The following is a 26,851-nucleotide window of genomic DNA, read 5'->3' as shown; positions in this document are numbered from 1 at the left end:
GCCGCAGCGCCCTCGGCCAGGCCAGCCCCCGGCTCCCCCGGGCTTCGCTTCCCGCCCTCAGCCGCCCAGCCACGGCCGCCCCGGGCGCCGCAGCGCCTTCGCAGCGCTGGTCCGCGCCTCTGCGTCCTCGTAAAACCGCCATGGCGGGTGGGAGCCCTGCGGAGGGCACAGGTGCTGCCTGTACGGCACCGGGGCCCTGGCTCAGGCCCGGGAGCTGAGGCAAACGGGTCGCCGGTTAACAGGCCCCACCGCTCGGGCCAGGCTGCCCCCAAGGCTCAGCGCAGCTCCAGCTCGGAGCCTTTGGAGACTGGAGACGCTCCGTGAAAGCTGCAGGTTCAGGACCAACATACGTCCTGCAGCATGAAGACCTGTCTTTAACAAGCAGTTTTGAATTTGGATAGGGTGGCATTCAAAATTAAAACAATGAAAGCACCAAGAAGAGAGGAAGCATTAATACAAAGATACTGTGTTTTCCAGGCCTCTGAACGTAATGAAAATAGACATTTTCCATAATTAGACTGGACCTACCCACAGATTGCATTTTACAGACGTTACACAGTAAAGAAGAGTGGCTGGGTGATGAACATATAATAGACTTTGTTTCTTTCCGCAAACTGATGAACTTAGGTAACCAAGGCATCATTCTCAATCAGTAGAAGAAACACGCAAAGTAAAAATAATCTAGCTTCATTATTCCGTTTATTTCTCCGTTTACTTTCAAATACTCTTATTCCAGCAGAATCTCAGAAGTGTTTGGCTGCATACCAGAGGTGACTTCCAAACTAAGCATTGCAGGCGCACTGACAGTATGCCCTCCTGCATTTTTTCAACATTGAGAATTTCCCGTTCTTTAATGACTATCAGAACTAGTACAGATCCAGCTTAAAGTTTTGATCAAGTTCAAAATTCGTTGTAACCTAGGAATTCAGTTTGTTTAGTGAATCTGTGAAGAGTCTTGGCCTACATCCATCTTTCCTAGCTGATTGCGGTTTAGGATTGTACATGCAGAGTAACTGCTAATGCTGGTAACAGAAGAAGCAGGATCACTGACACTAGGCATCAGACATGAAACTGAAGTGCAGGAAAGAAGCAAACATAATAAATTCTCTACTGAAGGCACAGATGAAACTAACACTATATAGGCTACGATAACTACTGCAAAGGCGCAATTTTCCTGCTGAAAATCCAGTGAATCTTAGAAGTCTGCTTCAAACACCAGATGCCTTGTGACAAGAAGGGTGTGATGCTGATACCTGAAGATGCTTTGTAAGGTCTGGTCAGAGTGATTTAACTGCGGGAAGGTATGTCTCATCTGCTCGAATGGATATTTTTCAAAGTTTATGCACAAACTTGTTTGAATGTATTCTGTGACAATCACTTGGAATAAAAGCCCTTTTAATTGAAACAGTAAATCTAGTGTTAGCTCTTCAACCGAAACTAGTTTGATACCTAAACAGAGCCAACCAGTCTTGTGTTTAGTGAACATATACCTATTTTTATTCATGTATAATTAGAAACAGTGAAATTAATATAAATTCATGGATTTGAAAGTTTATTGGTATTTATTTGTTTTTTGGAGCCTAAAAGGGAAAACCAGTTACTTTTGTTAATACTTGCATTCAACAGTATTTCAATTAACTCCTCAAAATTGTTGCTTAAACATGTCTAAGGCATATTACCCACAGAAAGCAGGCATGATTTGGACACGTTTCAGATCATAGACAAAGTGACAAATCCACTTTCTCCTACTAGTTGGAGAAAGGATGCATCTGCAGAACTGAACATACATAACATTGGAATGCAAGGTTTAATGCATTACAAAAGGTTAATTTCATTAAGGAATACTTTGGTATCTGTATTTTAAGCACATTATTTGTGAATAGACAGACTAGAGGTTGCTGAGGTTGATTTCACAACAGAGTTAACTTCTGAACATGCAAGTCATGATTAGGTGTTTTCACATGTATAGGTAGTGTTTTGTAATCAAGGTTAGTGTTTGTTGTATGGATCGTAAGCATTATATAGGTTTAAGATCTTCTTCATTCAAGCTGTAAAGTTAAATTTTAGGTCAAGCATTTAATTGTAGTTCATAAACATACTTCAGCAAGTCATGAACCACAATGAGTTACTCCATCTTTGTTTTATCTCAAAAAGCATCATTATAATTTCACCCTCATGATCACAGTACTGATTTAGTGAACAGTACAAAGCTCAGAAAAGAAAAGGCTAAAAATCCCCCTGAATACTGAACTGGTGTTAAAAAGCCCTAAGGAAGAGACAAAAATTTCTCCAAATGGAAATAGACAAGCAAAAAGGCACTGTAAATATTTATTTTGCATATGTACAGTGTCCACACTCCTCTGTTGTCACTAATTTAATTATTTGACATGTGCTTCATTCAAGGGACAATGACACAGTCCTGGCACAAATCAAGTGTTTGTTATGTAGCAGAAATGGTACTTCTGATATTTTAATGTACAAATTGCATTCCTCTGGGAATTTCCACAAGAAAAACCCTAGAGTAAGAACACAGTAATTGTTAGAAACAGCATTTGTTCCTTGGCACAGCTAAAATAGGTCATTCAGTGTTACTTCTCGTTACAGTTTTATGCAAGACATTTATAGGACTTGAACAGATACGTCACTTTAAACATCATAAAACTTATCAGTCACAAGTTGTCACAAGATGACAAGTGAGGGAACTGCAAGTTTTTGCACAATGGTATTTTATAAAAATTTATAAGAAGTTTAAGGCTTACTTCTATGATGTAACTCATGTTTCTACATCCATTATACAGGAAAAAGAAGACTTACTGGCATCACTTTTCCTTCTTCATCACAGACACACATTATCACTTCTACATTTCTCTGAGTTGTTTTATTGTATTTATCAAAATCTCCATACAGCAATGTAATATAAATGTCATTTCTTATGTCTCCTAAAAAAGAAATGGAAAGGTTAAAAAAATGCTGTGAAAACATAGAGTCAACTGAACTTCACAAGAGTACCTCTTTTTCTGCAGTGAAAGGGATAAAAATGTCTTGTTTTCCATCTGAATTTAAGTTTTCATCTGTTATTCTTAGCTAAGAAAACACTACTGTGTGATGTGAAACGAACCAAATGGGAGTCCTCAAAGTCACTTGAAGCAATTCTCGTCCTGCACTGACACCTGCTGGTGAGGTGACGGATGAGGCCATTACTGAGTTTTCCCCAAATAGACAGCTCTCTTTCTAGAGGGAGCTTTATATTTTAATTTTCTCATGTGAACAAATTAATGACTTCTTTTAAAAGAAGTATCGCGATTTGATTGAAGGGTTTGGGGGGGTGTGGCATTTGTTTTTAAAAAAGGAACACTGCAGACAGTGAATTACTTTAATTAGAAAATATCTTACTGTAAATCCCACCCCCCAAAATCAAGATATTGTAAACTCATACATTTATTAAAGAACAGTGATAAGTTACAGTAAAAATAAGGTTAATTTAAAATTCAAGTAAGCATACACCATAATCTACTTAGAAGACAAGAAAGCTATGTACAAGGAGCTTGGATTCTCCCTCAATTGTCTTCATTTTATTGTTTCTGTTTAAGTACTAGAAAATACTTTCCAAGGGTTTCACTATTTTATATAAGCTTCTAATATTGGAACATAACTTATTATGAAGAGTGAATTCTAAAGAGCCTCTGAGTTACTCATTACAGAAGTAAGTAAATAACGCTGCAGTTGATGCTCATTAACCTAGGAATGGATTTTTTTTTTTCATTCCCTATTACAGAACAAAGCACCTCCCACCTGGCATGATTATTTCAGGAAATCCTAGCTTTCTAGCAACAACCGTGGTTCTGTCTACAAGATGTGGATAGTCCTTCCTAGTTTGAATCACATCTCCAACAAGCATTTTCACAGTTACCCAAAGACCTATTAAGAGGGGAAAAAAAAAAATATTACATTTATTGTAAGGAAAAAAAAAAAAATCTCTCTTCAGATGATTGGCCCTTCTACCCACCAAACAGTGATACAAATTTACTTCCCCCACTTCCTTTAGCCAAAAGTAAAAGCTCTATAATCCAAAACTCTAGCTACTAATTTAAATAGCCTCCAAGATTCTGCAACAAACTCATGATTCTTCACTTCCAGCTTCAATGTTGACCCACCACCATGGTGGTGTTACAGCCTTAACATAAAAGCCTTTCTCTAAAATGTAAACAATATAAAATGAAGTTCCACAAAAAGACCTTGTTACTTTACTTAAAAATAAAAAAATAAATAAAATCTACTTTACCTTGTCCACCACTGTCTCCTTTAGATGCAGTGACTTTGCTTAGGAGACTGTGTAAGAAGTCATTCTCTGCCACTACCCTGCAGGGGAAAAAAAACAATGCCTACTAGCAATTAAGTGCTAGATATATCAAACACCATTCAGAACATAGATGACAAACAGCCTCAGTCCTCTTTGCTGTACTTGACCTTATTGTGATATGTTCTTAAATTTCATTATCTCTCACTTCAAGTTGCAGACCACTCACATTAAGCTTATTTGTACACTGCAGTGAAAAAGATTAAATCAACAACTTTAGGAATGGCATTTTGTGACAGACTGACAATATGGAAGCTTATCATTTTGTAGGAACACACAATGTGAATGCATTCACCAACATGCCAGTCCAATTCACTTTCCCTGATAAACAGCCTGGCAAATGAATGAACTTTGATTTTTTTTTCAGCTGCTTTTGAAATTAGAAACAAATTCTCACATAACAAACATGTTGGATCAAATTGTAAACAAGTGAAATAATAAACCAGTGTGTCATATTTGGGTCTTTCAGAATTAAATTTATTCTCCATAGTACATAGCAGCAGTGCTACGTAGAATGCCCAAGCATGTTTCCAGTGAATACTGGCATCTATGCATTTAATCTGCGAGTATCATGTTTTTAGGCAGCTGATCTGGCATTTTTTTTTGAAGATAGTTAACGTATGACAATTCAACTACTTTTTAACTGAAACCCAGTTTTTACTCAGATTTTTCTCAAATTCAAACCAGAATCAAGCACATAAATTACTAGTTATCCATACTTGCAAAGCTTGCTGTTCAGTATGTATAACTATTTAACTTGGGTTTTGTTAAATAGGACACAGTACCAGCTGTCTGAAGGAGCACATTCATAGAAATACACATTCATTTAACGTGCTATGTAACCCCTGTCAAGTCTTAAATGCCTTCTAAAGTGATGCTTAAATAATTAGCACTATTGCAACATAAAATTATTACAAGGAAAAATTATTTTTTCTTGAAAGGTTTCACAGATTGTTACAGCCAAAGAGATATAGAAATATTTTTGTGCGTATTAAAAAAAAAAAAGATATCTATGACTATCTTACGGGTGAAAGGGAATGAAATGCTGCTTTTCTTCATCACTTTCAGCTTTTCCTTTTATGATATCTGTAATATCCATAACTAGAAGAATAAAAGAAAAATAATCAAAACATAATAGCTTTGCAAATACTTCCTCTTATCTATGAATAATGTGCATTAATGTTCTTGTGCCTCAAGGTAAATACAGCTTTTTCACTAGCAAGAAGCGTAGCCCAATAAGGGTAGGTATGTGGGGCAGAACATTTAGTGCAAAGTCCATGCTACAAACATGATGCTGTATAAAGGGAGAATTACTTCAGACTAGTTTTGGTCTAATCCTGTAAATACAGGTATGAGTGCATTGGTGGTGCTCTGGGCAAAAAATCATTAGTTTTTCTTTTATCTGCAAGGAATTTTATTATTATACCTGGTACTATGCTTGGGTTTTCACTGCATAGCACTAAGTATGAATTATTAGGAAATTAAATTCAAAAGCACATTTCTGACCTGAACTAAAACGCTATGTAGGCGCAGTCTTTATGGACTTAAAAGATTAAATATGGAAGATAGTCGATATAGCTATTGCGCATTCTGACATGTCTTGGTAGAGATTCTATGGTCCAGGGTTGGCAAGTATCACTGGGGTCCTGCTTCAGATGTAACATAGGAGACACCAGTTACCTGCCACTCCAAAAGGCCGCCTTAGTCCTTGTGTGTATTTCTTTGAGTTACTGTCTTTGAGATCCATCCTTCCAACTCGGACTATTTGACAAACTAAATAAATTTTGTCTCTGCTAAGGTCTTTATTTCCAAGATCCTAAGATACAAACAAAAAAAAAAAGAATTGAAATATTGCTTGGGGAAGAACCAAGTTGTGAAATTAAAGAGGTACTCCAGTAATAAATTGAGCCTCAGTAATGCATGGAAAAAAAAAAAACAACCAAACCCAATAACCAAACTGAGCCCACAGAAAGGATTAAAAACCTGACAGCTTAAAGTTTGAAGAAAATACAAGGTAAGATAAATAGAGGAAATAGTAGCAATCAAGAGGTACAGCAAACAAAAAAAAAAGTCATCAGTAAATTTATGAGGCAGCAAATTGATTTGAAGAAGGGACATGAAGCATTGTCACTGCCTTAAAGCACTCAATGACTGGTCATCTTGCTCTGTTTCTAAGATTACTTCTGCTTCCTTTATCTTGCTCAATCTTCAGGACTTCTGATAGTGATCACACAGAAAAGAATTCGATGTGCAAATACATAGTAAGGTAAACTGGAAAAGACTTACTGTGAACACTACTTTAAGATTGTTGAGCATATCAATTTCCTTTGGAAAGCCTCTACTCCCCCATCTCACCAAGTAGTTCTCACTGTTTTGAAGATAAATATCTTATTGTCATGTGATTTAAAACTTCTTCCCTTTCACAGTACATTAAAAAACCACGGTACATAACAAAGGTTGCATAACAGGCAATAGTCTGTGGTGATTGTTTAAACCTAATACCAGACTAAAAAGTCAAGAAGAATGCTATACAAAATACCATCAGTACGTTTTGAAAAATAACTTGAACATAAACCAGAATGGCACCTTTTTTGTAGGAAACATTACCATCGTCAGTCTGATGGGAATACTCAAAAGAATCCTAATCTATCTTTGAATTTCTAAATTACTCCCATTTTGTCCTCTTGCCCCTGTTTCCGCACTTTACTCCAGACACCACAACATTCACCATCAAGAATAATCACTTAACTTTGAAGTGGTCTCAGGCGTCTCCAAAATTCTGAAATGTTCAATCCAGGAATTACCTATCAAAATATTTGGCATCCCTTACCCTAGAATTCTTTAGTAGTTGCCAATGACTAGATCTGTCCACACTTGCCTTTGCTTTTTGTTTTCTTCCTTTTATTTATGTATTCCCTGCATTACTAGCATCTTGGCAACTATTTTACTTCATTTTGGCTAGCTCCTTTTGCTACTTTTTGGCAATAAAAAAAGAAAGCTTACCTTATAATTGTTAATTTCTGTGGATCATATAGTGACATAAAGAGTTCTGCATCTTCTCCAATTCGGCAAACAAAATTGCGCACAAAGACATATAGGCTGTGGGTGGGGGATGAAGACATTCGGGAATACGATGCATAATCTGGTTGATCCTTTGACTACTCAGGAGGAAGAAAATCATTCGCTAGATCCATGAATTAAAATGGTGGGATACTACAAGCAATTTCAATTTTTATCATATGTAACAGTTAATCTTGAAAAATCATAGAAAATTTGGATAAAAATACTTGTTTCCAGCAAATAAGCATTGCCCTGTATATTCCTCTGAAAGACATTGCTTACTAATGCAGACATGACTACAAATAAGTTTCTGACCCTCCGCAACACTTTACCAGTATATCAGCATCCTTTTCTACTATTAAGCTAGCAAGTTAGCACCTTAGAAGGTGCAGAAGTGACATAGGTACGGAAGATCTCACCTTCCTCTCCAGAGCCTTCAGTGTAGGCAAGGAGATAAAAAGCTCAGACTGGGTTCTTCAAAACACTGTACCCAGACTAGGGAGCTAGCTCTGTGTGCAAATAATGAAAAAGCTGATGACTGAGATGCCTTAAATCCATCTTTTGCAGTACTTAGGGGACTTAGTAAGAGCTTCCTTTTTATGGGATTCTAAGCATATTATGCTTTCCAGGTAGGCATCACCTTTTAGAAATGGAACAGGGATTACTTTTATAAATATTTCCAAGGAACACAATAGTTCAGCTGTTTCTCTTCACTTCCCTTCACCTCCAGAAACCTTACTTTCTTGAAAATCTTACATTTACTTTCATTCAGGAGAAAAGAGCCAGCTTAACTTTCCCTCCTGTATATGAATGTATTCAAAAACTTACCTCCCAAGAAAATCAGGCTGCTTTCAGTGGAACTATTCTGAAGTCTTTTACTAAAATTTTGGTAAAAGACTGCACCTATAAGATTTGACAATGTTTGCTATGCTGTAAGAACTTAAACCCATTTAGGGGAAGGGAGCAGGGAGTTGGACTTGATGATCCTTATGGGTCCCTTCCAACTTGAGATATTCTATGATTCTATGACTTCCATATCTTAGGCCAGTTCTTCATCCACTGGGCAATTATGTAAAGGCTGAAACATTATCACCACTTTTAAAGAGAAGAGAAAGTATCAAGCTGTCACTCCAGAGGTAAGTCTACAAGTCTGAAAGCTAGGAACACTAGCAAAACAAAATACACCTCTTTGAAAAGGAGACAAATAATACATGCTGAGATCAGGACACAGCTGAGCAGGTTCACCGACTCAAAAATAGGCTCCTAATTTCTACCTACCTCTCGTTTTAACCACCTAGAAACAGCTACTTACCATTTGATGGCCTAAAGCTCTTTTTATCCATTGGTTGGCTCTATTTTTAAAACAAGTCAACAAAGTCTATTGCAGACTACGAAGTTTTATTTCCCTTATATTGTCAGTTAATTACATTTTGATGTCTGGGAAGCAAGATTTATTTAGTGACACTTATGAGAACAACTCTTAAGGTGTTTTCCATTGATTTGTCATGGGCATTATTGAAGTGTCTTAACAGCCCAACCTTTTTTTGTCAAGTGTTTTACTTGCTTTATTACTGTTTATTTTCCCATGAATGAGGAAAAGAACCCAAGTACCTTACAACTCCCTGAACAGATTTAATATAGAAAAAGGTCAAGGAAGTATAGTCACCTGCTTTGCGTTTTAAAAGATGAAATTTATGCATTCATCAGCTTTGCTTAGGCCTGCTAACTTCTGGTGTCCACAAGATTATGCTGAGTTCACCTGAGTTCCTCTTTAGTGAGCTTAAATTCTTCACCTCCATCAGACTGACTAATAAGCAGCAACACATAGCAAACAACTAGTGTTGTAACAAGACCTTCTAAAAAAGAGCTTTGGTTAGTCGTAGCTTGCAGTCTGAACTCCAAGTATGCAACTATTAACTATGTGAATGACCCTACTGAGTAGCCCACAGATGGAATGAGGAGACATATTTCTATTTAGGAATCCAAGAACAGGTTTAGAACCAGCTTTAGACACAGGCTTTCAGCCTAGCCCACAGTCTGAATCCAGGGCACAAATGCAACTAACTCAATTTGAGGCTTAACCACATTTATAACACAGGAATATGAATCTCCACTTAGTTCAGTCAGAGACAAAAGCTTCCACCAACTTTTGTGGTAGAAGGTTACATCCTTCAACTCTTATACTGGTTTTTCATTTTGATTTTAACAAAGGAAGCATTAAGGTTGGCCAGTCATTCCTACCATTTCCTCCTTAATTCGCTCGGTGATTTTATTAGTCGCTTCTTCATGTGCATGAAATAGGCTGATGACACTGGTTTTATCTGGATCCAAGATATTTCCATCTTCATCTCTAACTATCAGATCTAGTTCAAGTATCCTGTGAAAATACAAAGAGCATAATGGCAGGGTTATTTCCTTGTATAAAAATAAAGCTTAGAAATGTAACACACAAGTTGCTGCTTCAAGTTTTAAAGGAATAAAGTAAGTTTTAATATACGCAACAGTATTTGATTGAAGAAAAATTTAACTAAACCCCATGATTTTCTTTTCAAGCTGCTGAACAGTATTTATCAGTTTTCAGAATTTATAGTAATGTCACCAAAGCATTTAAATGCCTGTCACATAAAATAGATTCACCATGTTCAGTGACTTCAAGCGGTCTTCATCCGTTTTGCTTTTTAACATATAACCTTTGTAATCAAGATGCATAGGTTTTTCCTGTTACCTTCTGCTTTTACATTGCTCTCTTACTCTCCCAGTCCTGTTAACTAACTACTATGCTCTATTCTCCTTTGCTCTCATACAAATAGTGCCTTTTTTCCTTCCACACTTCTTTTTTTTTTTCCTCAAAACTCAAACTTTAAGTCTTACCTCCATACATCCTACATATTCTTGCCCACAGTGTCATGGTGTCATCTCAGCCAAGAAGTACCCTTTCTTGCCTATCTAGGATCTCACTCCTCCTATCCCCCTCTAAAATTGGTCTACTTCACACTGGACTATACCTTTCACAGTTTCTAAAATGTACTGGCTGCCCTTATGTCACTGTTAATGTTGTTTGAAGCAGTTTGTATCAGACTGCAAGGTGTCTTCATCACCTGACATGATTATCCACAACCTCTCCTGATTTGTTGTTCAATCTCCTCTCCCACAATGATCCACTCAGCCTCCATTGTCATTCCCCTTTATTACTTCTCCACAGTTCGGCAAGTTTCCTTCACGCGTCACAACTCAATCCCACACTTAAAGGCACTACCCAACTTGCACTTTTCCTCTATACAATCCCAAAACATTTTAAAAATCCCCTCCCCCCTGCTTCTCTAAAGGAAAAAGCTTACTATCTCATCATTTTGAAAGAAGAGAAGAGTGTGAAAACAAAAGTCTGAAAGCAAAGAAATGTTAGTGTTGACTTAATCAGAGCTAGGCTTCTTTGATTGGAGCATTTCCAAGTAAGATCTGTCTTGGAGTGACCATTCAGCTCCACATCGTGTAGCAGGACACATGTATTCCCATAACGTGTTGTGTAAGAATACAGTTTATCAGAAATCTCTGCATCCAAGTCACAGTGAACGAGTTAAGAGTTTCATAACGCATCGTGGTCATTGTTTATGCCTAGCCACAGCTAATTGAATACTTTCAGCTGCATGTAGGCCTTTAGGCCACAATAACCACAGTCACTTGTAATAGCTAAATACAGTTTATAAGCAGATTCCAGTGCCTATAAAACCAATACCATGAAGATTTGTTTACCAAGCTCTCTCTTCCCCTTTATCAGATGGTGGAACACCACTCAACCCCACAAACCCACATTTTTGCCAAAAATGAGTTGTGTTGCAGTGACTTTTCATTAGCACAAAGCAGACAATGCATTTTGTTAAATAACTATTCTATTGCTGGTTGTTTCAATTCTATTGCCAGAACCAGAGTTCTGCCTAGAAATTCCCTGGTAAATTGGGGGATGGAAGGGAGGGGGAGGGTAGCAATGTGGTGCCTTTAGCAAAGGCTGTATACACTTGTATTGGTTTTGTGTGGCAAGGTTTTGGTAGTGGGGGGGGGGTTACAGGGATGGCTTCTGTAAGAAGCTGCTGGAAGCTTCCCCTGTGTTCGAGAGAGCCCATACCAGCCGGCTCTAAGATGGACCCGCCACCGGCCAAGGCCAACCAATCAGCGATAGCGGTAATGCCTCTGTGATAACATTTTTAAGAAGGAAAAAAGTTGGGATGGGGAGAAACAGCCACTGGAGAGAGGAGTGAGAACATGTAAGAGAAACAACCCTGCGGACACCAAGGTCAGTGAAGAAGGAGGGGGAGGAGATGCTCCAGGCGCTGGAGCAGAGATTCCCATGCAGCCCATGGGGAAGACCATGGTGAGGCAGGCTGTCCCCCTGCAGTCCATGGAGGTCCACGGTGGAGCAGATCTCCATCTGCAGCCCGGGGAGGACCCCACGCCGGAGCAGGTGGGTTCCTGAAGGAGGCTGTGACCCTGTGGGGAGCCCACGCTGGAGCAGGCTCCTGGCAGGACCTGTGGATCTGTGGAGAGAGGAGCCCACGCTAGAGCAGGTTTTCTGGCAGGACTTGTGACCCCGTGGGGGACCCACGCTGGAGCAGTGTGCTCCTGAAGGACTGCACACCGTGGAAAGGACCCATGCTGGAGCAATTCGTGAAGAACTGCAGCCCGTGGGAAGGACCCACGTTGGAGAAGTTCATGGAGGACTGTCTCCCATGGGTGGGACCCCACACTGGAGCAGGGGAAGAGTGTGATGAGCCCTCCCCCTGAGGAGGATTAAGCGGCAGAAAATAAGGTGTGATAACCATAAACCCCATCCCCGTCCCCCTGTGCCACTGGGGGGGTTAGGTAGAGAAATCCGGGAGTGAAGTTGTGCCTGGGAAGAAGGGAGGGGTGGAGGGAAGGTGTTCTGAGATTTGGTTTTATTTCTCATTACCTTACTCTGGTTGATTTGTAATAAATTGAGTTAATTTTCCCCAAGGTGAGTCTGTTTTGCCTGTGACGGTAATTGGTGAATGATCTCATATATCTATAATTAACAAATTAATATTTTGAAAAAGTCATTTGCTATGAGAAGCCTCAACATGCTATCTATTATTATCATCACAGGAATAACAGGGAGAAGCTTGAAAAGGCAGATTCAGTGTGTCTACATCTCACATTAATGAGTTACAAAACTGCAAACAAGAAAACTTTATCGACATCTCTGTTCTAGATGGGTGCTTTAAAATCAGTCATGTTTTCCAGAAGCAACGTAGGCCACTTACTTGTTACCATAGTCAATTTTGGAAGTGACTTTCTGTTTGAGTTCTTTGAGCTCATCTTTTGGCAAAGTCCCGGACAGAAGCTGTGACCGCCACTCCATTAAGTCATACATCATAGACTGCACCTGCTGGAACCGCTCTTTCTTATTTGTCTAAGATATAGAAGAAAACAATAGGTTTCAAGCTTCAAGTTGAAGTGAAACATTGGTCTTGACAATTAAAGGATGTGTCATATTTAATGCTAAATTACTGCAGGAGCAAGAATTAGGCAAAGTACTGAGCCTGGCTTTCTTCCTCCTCTCATCCTAGAAATTGTTAAAGACAGAATCTCCCATGTGACCGTAAAGAAATGACATGAAATTTAAGCAGTTTGTATGGGGATAGGGAATAACGTTATTTTGGTTTTTGGTTTTCTTTAATTGTGCTGTTTTAAAGTTTCTTAACTAAGTCTCATCAAGAGAAAGCACTGTAGAAGCAATTTACTTCTGTATGAGAAACTGATAAGAGCATGCTGGGAACAACAACATTTGATTGTATTATTAATACATTTAAGAAAAAAGTGAAAGAATGCATAGAAGTCACTAAAGCAGTTTCAGCGTCATTTACTGAAACAAGAAAAGTTTCAATTGTTGACTTTAACAGGAGGAAGACTAAGAAGTGACATGTTTCAGAAAACAGAAAAAAAAAGCAAAATCCAATGGCTGGGATCCTGGAGCAGTCAATGCAAGTTGTTGAAACAGGTTATCCATTAGAAGAGACTACTCGGGTACTAGAGGATTCACCATCTTGTGATGTTTTTCCAGTCAACACTTTAACTGAAGTCTGATGGCTAAAAATTCAACAATAAGTCACTAGAATCAGTAGGGATTAATGTAGGGTTATAGCATGCAAAATATCTGATTATTCTAATGTAAAAATTAGCCTTCTGTCCTTCAAATTCAAATTTTATCTCTCAAGAATCTTGTAGTCCAAGGACAGGTACAATATCATAAGAAAGGTTTGGTCTCTGTATGAAGGGTAGCTGAGGCCTGCAAAAACATTTCAGGTCCAATTAAAATAAAAAGATAATTTAAAAGAAATCATAAATCACTTCTACAGTTCTATACTACACTCTGGGCATTACAAGCATATGCAAAAGACCACCATGACTACTGGTTGCGAACTTAAAAGGAACACAGATGCTGATGCAGTGGCCATTTTGACTAATACCTCCGAATTCTTTACACTTTTATGTATTGGTAAAAGTGCTCACAGGAAAAAACCGCTTTCTCCAAAATGGAGGAAAACATGTTTTCCTTTAAGAAACGTAATATTAAGATGTTGAAACTAAAAAGACTGACTTCTTGAAATTGCCAATTGTTAATAGCTACAGGTTCCCAGTAACCCTTGAACAACTTTTGTTCTATCATCCAAAGAACACGGTTAATCTTTTTCAAATGCATCTTAGTTATGTTTGATACTCCTATCTTGAAACTTGTCAACTCTACAAAGAACAATTATGAAAAATTTATCGTGTACAGGATACTCAAGTTTGAAACTAAAGGCATGAAGTTACACCACTCCTCAGCAGTAAGTCAGCCTTTTATTTTAAAGCCATTGAAGAAAATGGTAATCCTTTAAGCAGTGATGAAGAAGTAATTTCTTAAATCCTCCCAGATCCTGCCCTGCATCTAAGACACAACACTAATTTGAACAAGGCCTCAATATGCATAAATAGGACTAATTAACAGGCCACACATGGCATGCAAAAATGTCATACCACATAGAGCTGTTTCCAGAGGCTTCCCCATTCCCAGAGAGTAGTGGTAACTTCTTGAACTAAAGGAATTTCAGCGGGTATTATATTTTCTGTATGTCTAGGAAAGAGAAGAATATTTAACACAATGAAAGTGAAAAAGAGTATCTGAGTTTCATGGGTTTATATTATAGTTACTATGTTTAAGGCATATAAAGGCCTTAAAACTCATTCTTTAGCAGACAAGATCCTTAATGTAATAAAACAGTTAAATTCAATACCTTTTCTTTTCAAGAGTAACTTCCTTAATGTGGATGAAAGACTTAGGAAATATTCCCTGTTGAAAAAGGAAAAAAAAAAAAAAAAAAAAAAGTGAAAAAATACAATGTACTCTTACTCTCCAAGAACATGTAAGTAACAAAAGAGAGCTTTTCAAAACCCACTTCTAAATTTTCTTCATAAAACTATGACTATGCACATAAACTAATCTCCAAATTAACTGCTGCCTATCTAGTTTTCTGTCCAGCTAGATGCATGTGTTTGACACACAAATAATAGAAGTTTTGTCATATCCTTTTCTGCAAACATGGAATGCATAGAATTACATTTCTTCATAAGAAACACCATCTTCCACCCCCATCTGCCCATCTACTCCACCAGAAAACTGTACATACAGTGTAAATACAGTAAAGAAACATTTGTTCTGGGCATCAGCACATATATTTCTTGTTCTAGGAAAAAAACGCAGTCTAATTTAGAGATCAGCTTGATTACCAAACCAAAGGAGAGACAGTGATATAGGATCATTGCATCTAGTGAAAGAAATATTGATAGACAAAGGAAGTCACTAGGGATGAACAGCAAAATGGCCACTGACATGAAGGACACTAAACTCAAAGTTTACTTTGAAGCATAAGAGCCAGGAACACTGTGCCTAAGACAAATTGCTTTAAGGAAAAAGAACAACCTTTCATTTGCAATGCATAATGAAGGCAGACACTTAGTAAAGCCATAAACTCTCAGCCCTCCTAGGTATTTGTGGCACCACTGCAACTGAGATTATAGTCTAATTTTGTACTACCTAGGACCATGCAGTAAGATGCCCCAGCACAAAGGAGGCACCAGCTTTCATTACATTCTCCACATTTATTTTTAATTGACTTGCATAGAAAAAAAAAATGGTCACCAGACAAAATGTTCTAATGTGATGTGTCCTTGCTCTACAACAGCTGAAATGTTTTAAGTCATCCTAAACAAATGTTTGTCTATCAATCTATCTGTGACAGTCCTCACATTAACTAGCAAATCTAGTCTTGGTAATTAATCTAGGTTCTTCTTGGATTCTTCTCTGTTCAATAACTGACATCCATATGTGGTACTTAACAAAGTCTTTCTCTCAATTAGATTTCAGCTTTTACAGCCATTTTCTTTTAGCACTGGATCTTAATCAAAACACAATCATGTCTTATCACTTCCACAGTTTTTCATTAAGATTTATGTTCAAAAGAATCCACGAAAAAGCAAAGTAAAAAAGAAGGTCCCATTAACAGTAAATTTAGTAAAGTCTTAGTATATGAAATTAATAATACTTCTTAAAACATGTTATGCATGTTGCCCTTGATGAAACCCTTTAGCAATATTAAGAATTAGTTAAAAGGATGGGGTTAGTTCTGGTAAATATTTTCCTTTTTTTAGTTTTAGAGTAAATTTTAATAAATTAAAATAAAAACTTAATTAGAACAAACAGCAATAGCATTTTGAGCCAAAAGAAACATCAAAGGAGTATTTAAAACACAATAATAGTGTTGGTCAGGATGGAAGGATGGTTAGCCATTCTCTCATATCCATCCTCAATTATTGCAGATCAACCAGCCTATAGTAACTATTGTTGGTGGCTTCCACTGAAACACTATGCTGTATCAAGAGCTTGTGAACTACCTTATCACTAGCCTGGCTTCCACCTCATCTGTGACGAGCTAGAAATGGAAGCAATCAAATGAGGTGTACTATGCAGAGCTCATAGAACATAAGAAACAACAGGTAGAATTCTGGATAAAATGATTATGCATAATTATCACAAATAATTATTAATTTCTCTATCTTTTAGGATGTTCAGTCATTAAGCAATAAAGTGAAATAGTAAATCAAGCATCTAATACTTCCAAAAGAAAGCTATAACATTCTACTGTCATGTACAGTTTGAATACAGACAGCAATTAGTTGCTCTAAGTTAATGCAAATTCTTGCTAATACCTATGAGCCATTGAATACAAAATAACAAAAAGTAGAAATAGACAACTTAAGATTGGTCTTATTTTTTTCTGGTGGCATATTCGCTGCCCACAACTGTCCTTCTGCTCCCCAGATTCCCTTTTTTAAGTGGCTGTGAAGGTTTTATACATCCTTTTTCCAGGCTACAGGGAAGCAACTTCCACCAAACATTTTTATTGTAATATAGGCATGAGTGTTTAACTTCAAATGCCTTTGCATTGCTGCTCCCTAAAAAAATCCGATACCAAGAGCAAGTTTCAGAAAAACACTTTTCTTCTAGAAAAGTGCATTTGAAACTAAAAAGTAATTTTCTTGCTACCTAACTCAGGAATCATCATACCCAGGGTAAAACATATTCATTTGTGGGTTTCCATCTTTAGGTCTAAGAATACTGAGGTGTTTTTTATTAATATGATTTTTGTACATTAGAGATATATTTAAGAATTTAAGCCTAATGGGAGTTGTTTAGATTGAATGTAGCCTAAAGAATCCATAGAAAAAAGTGCAGAAACAGACACATTAGCAGTCAATTTTCTCAAATATTTATTTCAAATGATGTCTTCATCAGTCTGTTAACCTGAAGGCACCGTAATTTTTTCTTCATTGATCTGTTTCTCCCAGTCTTCACTTCTAATATTTACCAACATTGTCCAGGACAAATGCTGATCATTTTGTTCATCTCAAAAGGAAAGAGAATGGAGATAGCTGACTTCAGAGATCAGAATACAACTATCTGATAAGAGATACTAAAAAAAAAAACCCCAACACTTAATGAGTTGATTTTTTTAAAGTAGTCTCACAGGAATAAATAGCGTCATCTTACCTCTGATCCTTTATGTCTTACTAGATAACCCTTGTACCAATCTAAAAGGAAGAAAGAGTGCACTTAGTATGACAGAAGATATGCATAAAAAACCATATAATAAAGTCATGGGTTTTGTTTCACATAAGAACTATCTAGCGTAGGATGTTTAAAAATTAATAGTTGCTCCAAAAATACATAGATGAAAGTAAAGTGAATATCAGGAAGCATATTTAGCATGACTTGCGCATTAGCAAGTATGATTATATGGTCTACTTTCAAGTCTTGCATAGTAAGTACAGATAACATTACAGAGAATTTAACACCCCCACACTCACATAAAAAGGGTAGGATAAGCTGGTTTGTAATGTAATATATAACACACACATATGTATCTCTCTCAGCCAAGATCACTCATGATACTGGATAGCCCATGAAGCTCTTCTGATTGTGTTCTAGGTGTAGTATTAATCCAATATAGTACATGGTTGTTACATATCCAACTTCCTTGAATGGAGGAGAAGTAAGCCATCTTTCTGTCATGAGGAATTACAGCTTTTGTACCCAGCTCGAATAATAAGCAGCTTCCTAGTGTAAAATTCAAGTTAGAACCTCAAGAAAATGAAAGGTTATTATGGGGCTTCTGCTCCATTCATAACTAGAAACCTCTTCTGAAGGAAAAGAGTGCAGTATTGCAGTAGTGGCAATTAAAATACTAATTCAGACTTTCTTCCATCTATGCCCCTGTTAAGTCACAATAAACTTCTACAAAGAACATAAAATGAAGAGTTCAGTCTTACTAAGCTACAGCAGAAGCCACGTCCACTACACACATGTTCCATCATGAAACATTACCTGCACAGCAACAGTATTCAACTCTGTTGAATTAATCTTCTATTTCACCCCAAAGAAAGCATTTTATGACTAAAAGCATATGTTTTTCTGAGTATAATTTAATGAACAGATGTTATCTTTCCTACCACCTTTTGTCTCTCTCCTTTTCTAACACAGCACAGGTTTTTCAGCCATGCAACCAAAGCATGAAAACAACAAAAACCCCAAACAATGCTGTAAGAAAGGCCATGTTAAAAGTTACAGGAGAATCACTGACCTCGAAGACAGACTCAGAACAGATTTTTTCAGGTTTTTCAGCACTGGGATTTTTTCCCAGTATCTTCTCAACAACAGAATTTCAACTTCTAAAACTGCACATAGTCTCCAATTTACAACCAAACACGTAAAATTATTTCATCCCATTGGCTGTGACTGCACGTGTATGTTCTGTGCATATATTTTGTGCATGCAAAATGAACTTAAATAGCATGTAAAATGAGTGCAGGAAAAGAACTGTTACTGTTGGTTAGTCTTCAGATGCAGCTGGCAGCATATTTTTAAGATATCTGATAAGAGATGAACTTCCTCACTTGCAAAACACGAAAGATTCCACTTCTTCATTGACAAGCATATTTTTATAAAGCAAGCTATGACATAGCATGTTAAGGGCAGAGGATTCAGAAAATACTTTTAAACAGGCATGACATCACATAGTATGGAATACCCCATTGGCCAGTTTGGGTCAGCTGTCCTGGCTGTGTCCCCTCCCAAGTTCTTGTGCCCCTCCAGCCTTCTTGCTGGCTGGGCGTGAAAAGCTGAAAAAACCTTGACTTAGTATAAACACTGCTTAGCAATAACTAAACACATCAGTGCGTTATTAACATTATTCTCATACTAAATCCAAAACATAACACTATACCAGCTACTAGAAAGAAAATTAACTCTATCCCAGCTGAAACCAGGACACAGCTTCAGATTCTTTGCAGCCTTATGACCACAACATATGAAGTGTCTTTCAACACTAAGCTGTCTCTATAACTGAATAATGCAGCAGCTGGCCTTTCTTTTTAACATAACTGCAGTTAATAAGATACAACTGACAGACAGTAGAAGTAGATTAAAGAACATAATTTTACAATACATTTTGCAAAGGTTGAAGCACTTCATAATTATTTTTTAAAAACTCTTACCTGGTCAAGAGCATCACTGCATATTGAAAGTAAATTACTATTACAATGACATTTACAGATAACTTACTTTTGAGGAAGTAATAATAATTGCACCCTTGTTGCTTTATGCTAATAAAAACTTAAGTAGCTCTGGCAGACTTGTAGGAGAATTCAGGCAGATTATGAAAGTACAGATCAAATCAATATGGAGGAATACACTATCACTACAATATTGACAATGAATTCAGCTTCACAAATGTACAAAATTCTATGTTTACTTATTCTTCTGCTGCTTGTATTTATTTTACGCTTATGCCAGTTGATCAGATATTGCCACATACGACTACATAAGTTTGGACCAGCATATTGACTACCTATTGTGCAGTATTTGACTTGGACTTCTGCTGTTTAGCACGTTGAGTAAGGTGGATGGTTTTCGGAGATGTGCTGACCTACAGACTGCTTTAACATACTAGATTTCTATCTTATACTATAGGATGACTAGTGTGCTGAATATCTCCTAGCAACAAATATTTAGGTTAGAGATAAAAAAGTACTCCATTAAAACTTCTATCAAATCTAACATAACTTCCATCAGGTATATTACAAGCTGGCATGAACTTCACAAGCTCTACATTCACCTTGATGACTTCCTCATTTGGTAATGGCTTCCCCAAAAAACCCACATGTACTGTAACATTTCTGATTTTGGCTCTCTAAAAATGAATAGGTTCTTCCTCAAAATAGAACACCACCACCAATATAAGTAAGAGCATTAGACAACTACTTACGTAACATGGGAAATCACTGTGAAGTAAAAGAATTAAGTTATTCACACACAGAAACCCATAGCCTGAAGGCGACTTACCTTCACAGAACTCCAAGATATGGACCACATCACCAATCTGTAGAGGTAGTTGTGGTATTCCTGTGCCTTTGAAATTGTATATAGCTGAAAAATTAAAGGACAAAAATACTGTTTTTCAATACAGCCATACACTACAGTTAAAATGAAAACCATACATGGTTATTAAGATTCTGATACTAGGATAAATACACTAGAATAAACAAACAGAACCATAATTCTATCAGGAAGCTTCATCTGTTACCATTACTTAATCTCTTTTCCTGTGAAAATGCGAAGGTGTTGAAATCGGCCAGTGCTGAAAACAAAAAAATCCAGCAAAGGCATGAAAACAAACTATTCATAACAAGTGTTCTGCACAGGATTTAAGAGCACCTGTTTAGATGCAGGTCTTCAGCATAAACATGTTCATTGTGCTGGAGAATTGTTAGTTTCCTGGTCTAAGAATTTAAGTGCATAGTTTACAGAAATTTATGGCAACACACTGGTGAGAAGGGGTACAGAGATGCATACGAAAATTGAATTTACTGAATTCTTTCCTGGGTTTAGATGCTTCATCTTAACACAAAACTGTGTTTTATATGGGAACAGTAGAAAGTTTCATTATTTTCTGTATTTAATCATTCTGAAAAGAACACAGGAGCAGCGGATTTTAAAAGTGTTCTACTCAGAAGCTTATCTGTATGTGGTTAAGAAACAGCTAAGTTTCGGAGAGAATTCAAGAAAATAAGTTTCTTTACTAGTTCTTACATTCTAGGGCTACAGGATGTGGGCTGCTATGGCAAGCATTTTTTTTTCTGTATATTTTTTCTTCATAAGGTTGGTTATAGACTTTTGCAATAACATTACAGAGTAGAAGTTATTATTGAATCTAGTATCACACAGGGAAACTGATTAAAATATGTAAGCCTGAAACCACAATTAAACTATACAAGTAGGAACAGTACACTAGCTACTAACCATGACCTCTGTTGTGCAGTAAAGTTATCAGTCAGCAGGATTTTCTTCCTTTTCTAATGACAGTGTCCGAATGCATCCACACAGAGCATCCAAACTTGCAGTATTTTGGACTAGGGGAAGACGGATCTAGAAAGCTGAACCTACCTTCAGGATACTCCTGCATTCCTTTTGCTCCCCCCTCCAGGCTTCTAAAGCAGGATATTAATTTCTGCTAGGCCAAAATGTATACTAATAACACATTTTACTTAAAATAATGTTTAAATTCTCAAATTAAATTGCCTTTTATGAAAATGCCTTAGGTAGGAATGGAGAAGTAAATAGATTGATCCTCTTCACATTTTCGAGCGTTCCATAAGTTGTGGGTTTTGTTTCTTTTGCCATCATTATAGTCATTATATTTCTGGAACAGAAACTAGAAGGAATTTCAGATTTAGTTAAGAGGCTTACTGGACCTAAAATAAGTTCTTTTGTTGACATGAAGAGGCCTTCCCACCAGTTCCTCTTCTGCAAGGCTTTAATCATTAAACATAAGGGAAGAGAATGAAAAAAAAGCCAAACAACCCCCCCCCCTTTGAAGTGGGGCTCTGCTTTGCAGATTCAGCCATTTATTCAAGAGAATCTTGAAGTTGCTTCCTCAGTGATCCTCAGAGAACTACCTTAGCTCAACAAAAAAATTGAATTTAAGTAGTAGATGTGTAGTTATGTTCTGACTGGCTTCATTAGTCTTGAAACAGATTTCAAGAAATGGAAATGGCAAATGACCCTCCTGAATTACAACATTTAAAGAGATGTGTCCACCAGAGTGTTTGGGGGGGTGGTGATGGGGGTATGTGTGCGCGTGCTCTTAATGTTTTCCTGAAATGTCCATGCAGATTAAGGTTACTTCTGACTAGCATATACTTTACATTTCAAAATACGCACTGCTCTACTTAACAATTGTAACAGTCTCAAAATATAGATGCAAATTACTGAGTCATATATTCACACTGCATATTGGGTTTGCTCTCTTAAAAACTTCATTTGACAGCAGTTAATATATTGAAAAGTGCAGTAACAAACTGACAAAGGAAGTGGCTGTATCAGCTAAGACTTTTCTAAATGACTAAGTGGAAACTTAGTGAGAGAGATTTTACTGTAGAATTTGGATTGTTTGGTAGGATGAGTTTAACAAATTCCTTTACAAAGTTTTAAGCTATAGACCTATCTAGACATTTTATAAGACATTATCTCCCATATACCATTGTAACAAACTCTATAAACAACGTAATATTATTAGCTACATCCACATGTATTACCTACAGCACCAGAGAGCTCAACTATCACATCTGCTAATTTCTGAATTATTAACTGTGAATGAAAATTTTACTATTATATTCAATTATATCTTCTGTCAGCTGTAACTGATATCATTTCCCTTATGAACTGTGACCCTCTTATATTGTGAGTATCACCTCAGAGTTCAGCAGCTGAGAGGAGAGTTCCCTTCCCTCCACCTTCTATTGAGATCTTTGGGGTTGTGTGTGTGTGGTTTTGTGTGCACAAAAACATATTTCATTTATTTTGCTCTTAAAAAATAGTACACGAAAACCCTGTATGGACTTAAAGGTTTTTTGGTAGGATACTCACAACAGGTTGGTTTTGGGAGGTTTTGGGGTTGGGGGTGTGTGTGTGTGTTTGTTTAATAAACTCTATGGCCAGTAGAAATAAAGGCCCCTTCAAATCACTCTGAAGAACTTTCTACTACTCCACTCCCTGGCATCCTCTATCCCAGCCATAAATGTGAAAGGAGACAGTATCCTCAAGGTGCAGAAGGTGGCCTGCTTGAAGACCCCAGCATTCATTCTAAATCCTAGTAGCAATTACTGACCTCAGAATCAACTGATGTCATGGCAATAAGATTGGTGGGAGAGATTTGGACAGCATATGCCCTCCCCAGCAGCCAGCATCAGACTAGGGTGTTCCCATCAATAGCGTGTCTGTACACAGATGCTGTCAGATTCTCCCAGAATGGCACAGAGAATGCCCAGAACTCCAGCCTTAAGACAGTGTTCCTAGATATGGACTTTACAGTTCATTGAGAAAACAGTTAGTAAATTCCAGCCCCCAGATCAGCAAAGAATAAACCCTATCTTTTTAGAGCTCATCATAATCTCAGTGGTAATTTTATAGCAGGACACACACCACAGAAAACAACCAAACAAAAACCACCCCTTAGATTCCAGGTGTTTGTTTCAGTGCTTTCAGGAGATGAGCTGAAAGCCAGCACACCACAACAATATTGCTTCAGAAAGCAAGGTTAAGAAATACCAGGTCAAACTGCTAACATAAAAGATTTTCCAAACTGAACTCTGCTCAAGTACAAATGGGCTCTGAATTGTACCTCAGGAAGATGGAAGTGATTGCCATCATTCCCACGAAGCATGCCCAAAGAATCCTTTCTTGTTCAGCTAAACAATACATGCTGTAAAGACAGTTACTGTAAGAAGCTTCCGTGTCTAATTCTGCTATTGCTCTCACACATTCAGCCACCCAGAGTATAAGTGAAGACATCTACCAGTGTTCATCCCACTAGCAAAAAATCAGGACGAAGGCTGAAGAAAATTCCTATGTTTCTCATTTAATTCCTACGTTTCTGTTAAAGACAGAGCTGTCGGATAAGATAAGCACATTCCCCCCACTAGATACATACGTGTGTATGCTGTTGAATATATGCCTGTTTCATTAAGCCACATAGGTATGTATATGTTTTCCAAAGTAGAGTAATGAAAATCTGTAGAGGACATTTCTCTTGACATTCCACAACACAAAGTAAATTAAACAGTCACTCTTTGTTCAGAGTAGGATTTAAAATATAAATTCAAACAACCACAGATTGAGACAGAAGCATAGTTAACATTTTTTAATTTAAATTATATGTCCTCAATTTAGAAGATGACAAGTGGGGGGGGGGGGGGGGAAACAATTTTTTTCACCTTTTTGGGAACATTCACACACACAAAACACTCTAGAAAACTCACAGTAATCCAGGTAACAGAATCCCTTCCTCAAAGATAGATTTCCTCAGTATTCATGTACTTTAAAAACCCAAATTCTTGCTGTTCTCTATTAGACTGTAAACTAATGCAAGATGGGAATGGTGAGCAAGGAAGATCCCACAGACCTGCAATACTGAAGCCATTTATTATCCTAATCTTCCTACTTGTCTTTCCTGTCTGTTTTCCTTCATGTGAAGTCCCTGCCCTGTTCTTTATAACAAATACAAGCATTCCATTGTTTCATTTTTCAGATTCACCTTTTAGTAATAAGCCATGTTTCAAGTTGGTTTCCTTGGCTGCTTTCCACTCTTCCACTTAAACAGAATTTGCAAAAAATTTCCAAGGTATTGCTTTGCTAAACCAGCTCTTAATTTGACTTTACCATAATGAGGACTACCTGGAATTATTTCTATGTAATAACTCATGAAGCTTTTTGCATATTCAAACAATTTCTAAATAGCCTTAGCAAGAATCCTGTTCCATTTTATTTTTTAAATATTACAGCTCTATTTTTATGAGTAGTAATGTAAAAGTAGTACCTTCTTTCCTTACAGATCAATTTTTGGTGTTCAGTTATCATTTTCTTCTCACGAAAACAGGGTGAAATTTCTCAGCAAGGACACTGACAAACCTCATGTGAAAATATTATGCAGTCCTAAAAGGATTTCTTGACTTCTGGAAGGAAACCTATACAATTTGTGTTACAGTATTCTGAGTTAAGGATCTCCCCTTAAATCTCGCAGAGCAAGTGTGCTATAATGAACATGACATGGATGCAGATCTAGTGAATATTTCACATGTCAGGGACATGTACCAAAGCTCAAAGTTGGTTAGAGACTAATTTAATTTATTGCAAATCATACTCAGCAAAGGGTGACTCTTCAGTTCTCAGATAACAAACTGTTATCGCAGATAACAACTGAATACACGTTTCCTCACATGCTTAACCTTGGGGCCAGATGGAGGTTTTAGCTGACTTGAGCTACTTATTTTCCTTCTTAAACACAGTAAAGCCAATATAAGAACCAGGAAGTTCTAACATACCCAGCTAGTTATATGGAGATACCGTTTCTGACTCTACCTTTTCACAGAAAGTATTAGCATGGTCATTTTTCTTAGAAGTCTTTATGAAGAACAGAGTATTTAACTGTCCTTTCTTCTTTTTTTGTGAAACATTGTGGATAAAGAGATTCCTTTCCCAGTTTTGTCTTCATCTTACTTCAGTTTGCCTTCTGCTGTTGTTTCCCAAGCAGCTAAACCAGTCTGTTGGGTTCAGGGGCTGCATTTCATGAAGGAGGCAACCTACCCTGACCAAAGCTATGCCTCCTTTACAGCTCAAACTACAGATTTCACATAGATGTAAAATAATTTTCAGAGATCTTCAGCAGATGAAGTCAGACAAGCCAGTCACAGCCCTTTGCATTCAGGCTGAGCACATGCTTTTCTAGTTTCAAAGAAGTCACCTAGTCGTCTCCTCCTCCCAGCTGGTGCTTCAAATTGACAAATACCCATTTTCAGATTTAGCAGTACAGGAGTAAATCTGACGCTTGAATTTAGCATGCCAACATAATATTTCGCCAGCTCATAACTTTTTTACAAACGTGATAGTCTCTTCAAGGTCTGAGCAGATTTCAAACGCTTTTCATCTTGCACATTACTAGGGTACTGTCATCCAAACCCACTAGCCTACTGTGACTTCTCTGACTTGTACCATCCATAAAAGTAGCACACATTTATGCTGAGAGCGCTTCAAGACTAAGAACAAGCTTCACATGTAAAATCAGGAATATAGTTTCTAAGCACAAAGCTGAATATCAGCTCTCTGGAGTACCCTATTAAGTAAAAAACAAAAGTGGGCACATAACCTGCATTCTAGCATAACAAAGAATCCTAGCTAGGATTCCATGGTCTTACAAATCTATTCAGCACACTGCTGCTCATCCAAAGGTTGGGCCAAACACTCTCAAGCTGAAACTCTGCTCATCAGTGGAAACTGAAGACTTCAGGCATGATTCTAACAAAAGGCTTAGGAAATCAACATAAGAATCATTCATCAGAGACTTGAAAACAAAGATTTCTGAAAACATAGAAAACAAAATAGCCCTATATGGTCAAAAAAGGTTCCAGTCTATATTATTCCAAAACCTTGTCAACTTACACAGACTTTATGTCTCAATAGACTCAGTTTGCCCATATTTCTTGATTTTCCTGAAACACACGAGGCATGCTTACAACAGACCTTAAATTCAAAAAGCACTTTATTTGTGACTATATTTGTCAATGCCCCATGTTCCAGGCCTCATTACTCCATGAGTTTTCTGTAGTTAAAATTTAGCAATTACACTATTTTTCCTCCCATTTTTCAGAGCATAAATTTATTTATTTTCCTAAAACCTCTTTGAACACCCTTCCAAAACTAAATCTTTAGTGTGACTAATTTCCTGATTTTTTTTTTTTTTTTCCCCCCCCTTTTGGGCAAGCGTATACAGGACA

The 26,851-nt window shown here is 37.4% G+C and overlaps 1 protein-coding gene across 1 annotated transcript in view; it reads right to left on the bottom strand.

Moving 5' to 3' along the window:
* Positions 1-26,851, bottom strand: part of DOCK2 (dedicator of cytokinesis 2) — a 211,433-nt gene that overhangs the window by 180,185 nt on the left and 4,397 nt on the right. The window contains exons 2-14 of the mRNA XM_010579143.1: positions 20,367-20,450; positions 17,517-17,557; positions 14,704-14,759; positions 14,447-14,543; positions 12,691-12,839; positions 9,659-9,794; positions 7,361-7,515; positions 6,644-6,725; positions 6,038-6,173; positions 5,383-5,458; positions 4,283-4,359; positions 3,793-3,918; positions 2,815-2,939 (exon numbers count right to left, since the gene is read on the bottom strand). Of these exons, the coding sequence (XP_010577445.1) occupies positions 2,815-2,939; positions 3,793-3,918; positions 4,283-4,359; positions 5,383-5,458; positions 6,038-6,173; positions 6,644-6,725; positions 7,361-7,515; positions 9,659-9,794; positions 12,691-12,839; positions 14,447-14,543; positions 14,704-14,759; positions 17,517-17,557; positions 20,367-20,450 (1,340 nt within the window). The remainder of the gene's footprint in view (positions 1-2,814; positions 2,940-3,792; positions 3,919-4,282; positions 4,360-5,382; positions 5,459-6,037; positions 6,174-6,643; positions 6,726-7,360; positions 7,516-9,658; positions 9,795-12,690; positions 12,840-14,446; positions 14,544-14,703; positions 14,760-17,516; positions 17,558-20,366; positions 20,451-26,851) is intronic.

Source organism: Haliaeetus leucocephalus, unplaced genomic scaffold (genome assembly GCF_000737465.1).
Source record: "Haliaeetus leucocephalus isolate CR32 unplaced genomic scaffold, Haliaeetus_leucocephalus-4.0 Scaffold656, whole genome shotgun sequence".
Classification (NCBI taxonomy): Eukaryota; Metazoa; Chordata; class Aves; order Accipitriformes; family Accipitridae; genus Haliaeetus; species Haliaeetus leucocephalus.
The sequence above is the reverse complement of the archived record's forward strand: the minus strand, read 5'-3'. Positions and strand labels throughout refer to the sequence as shown.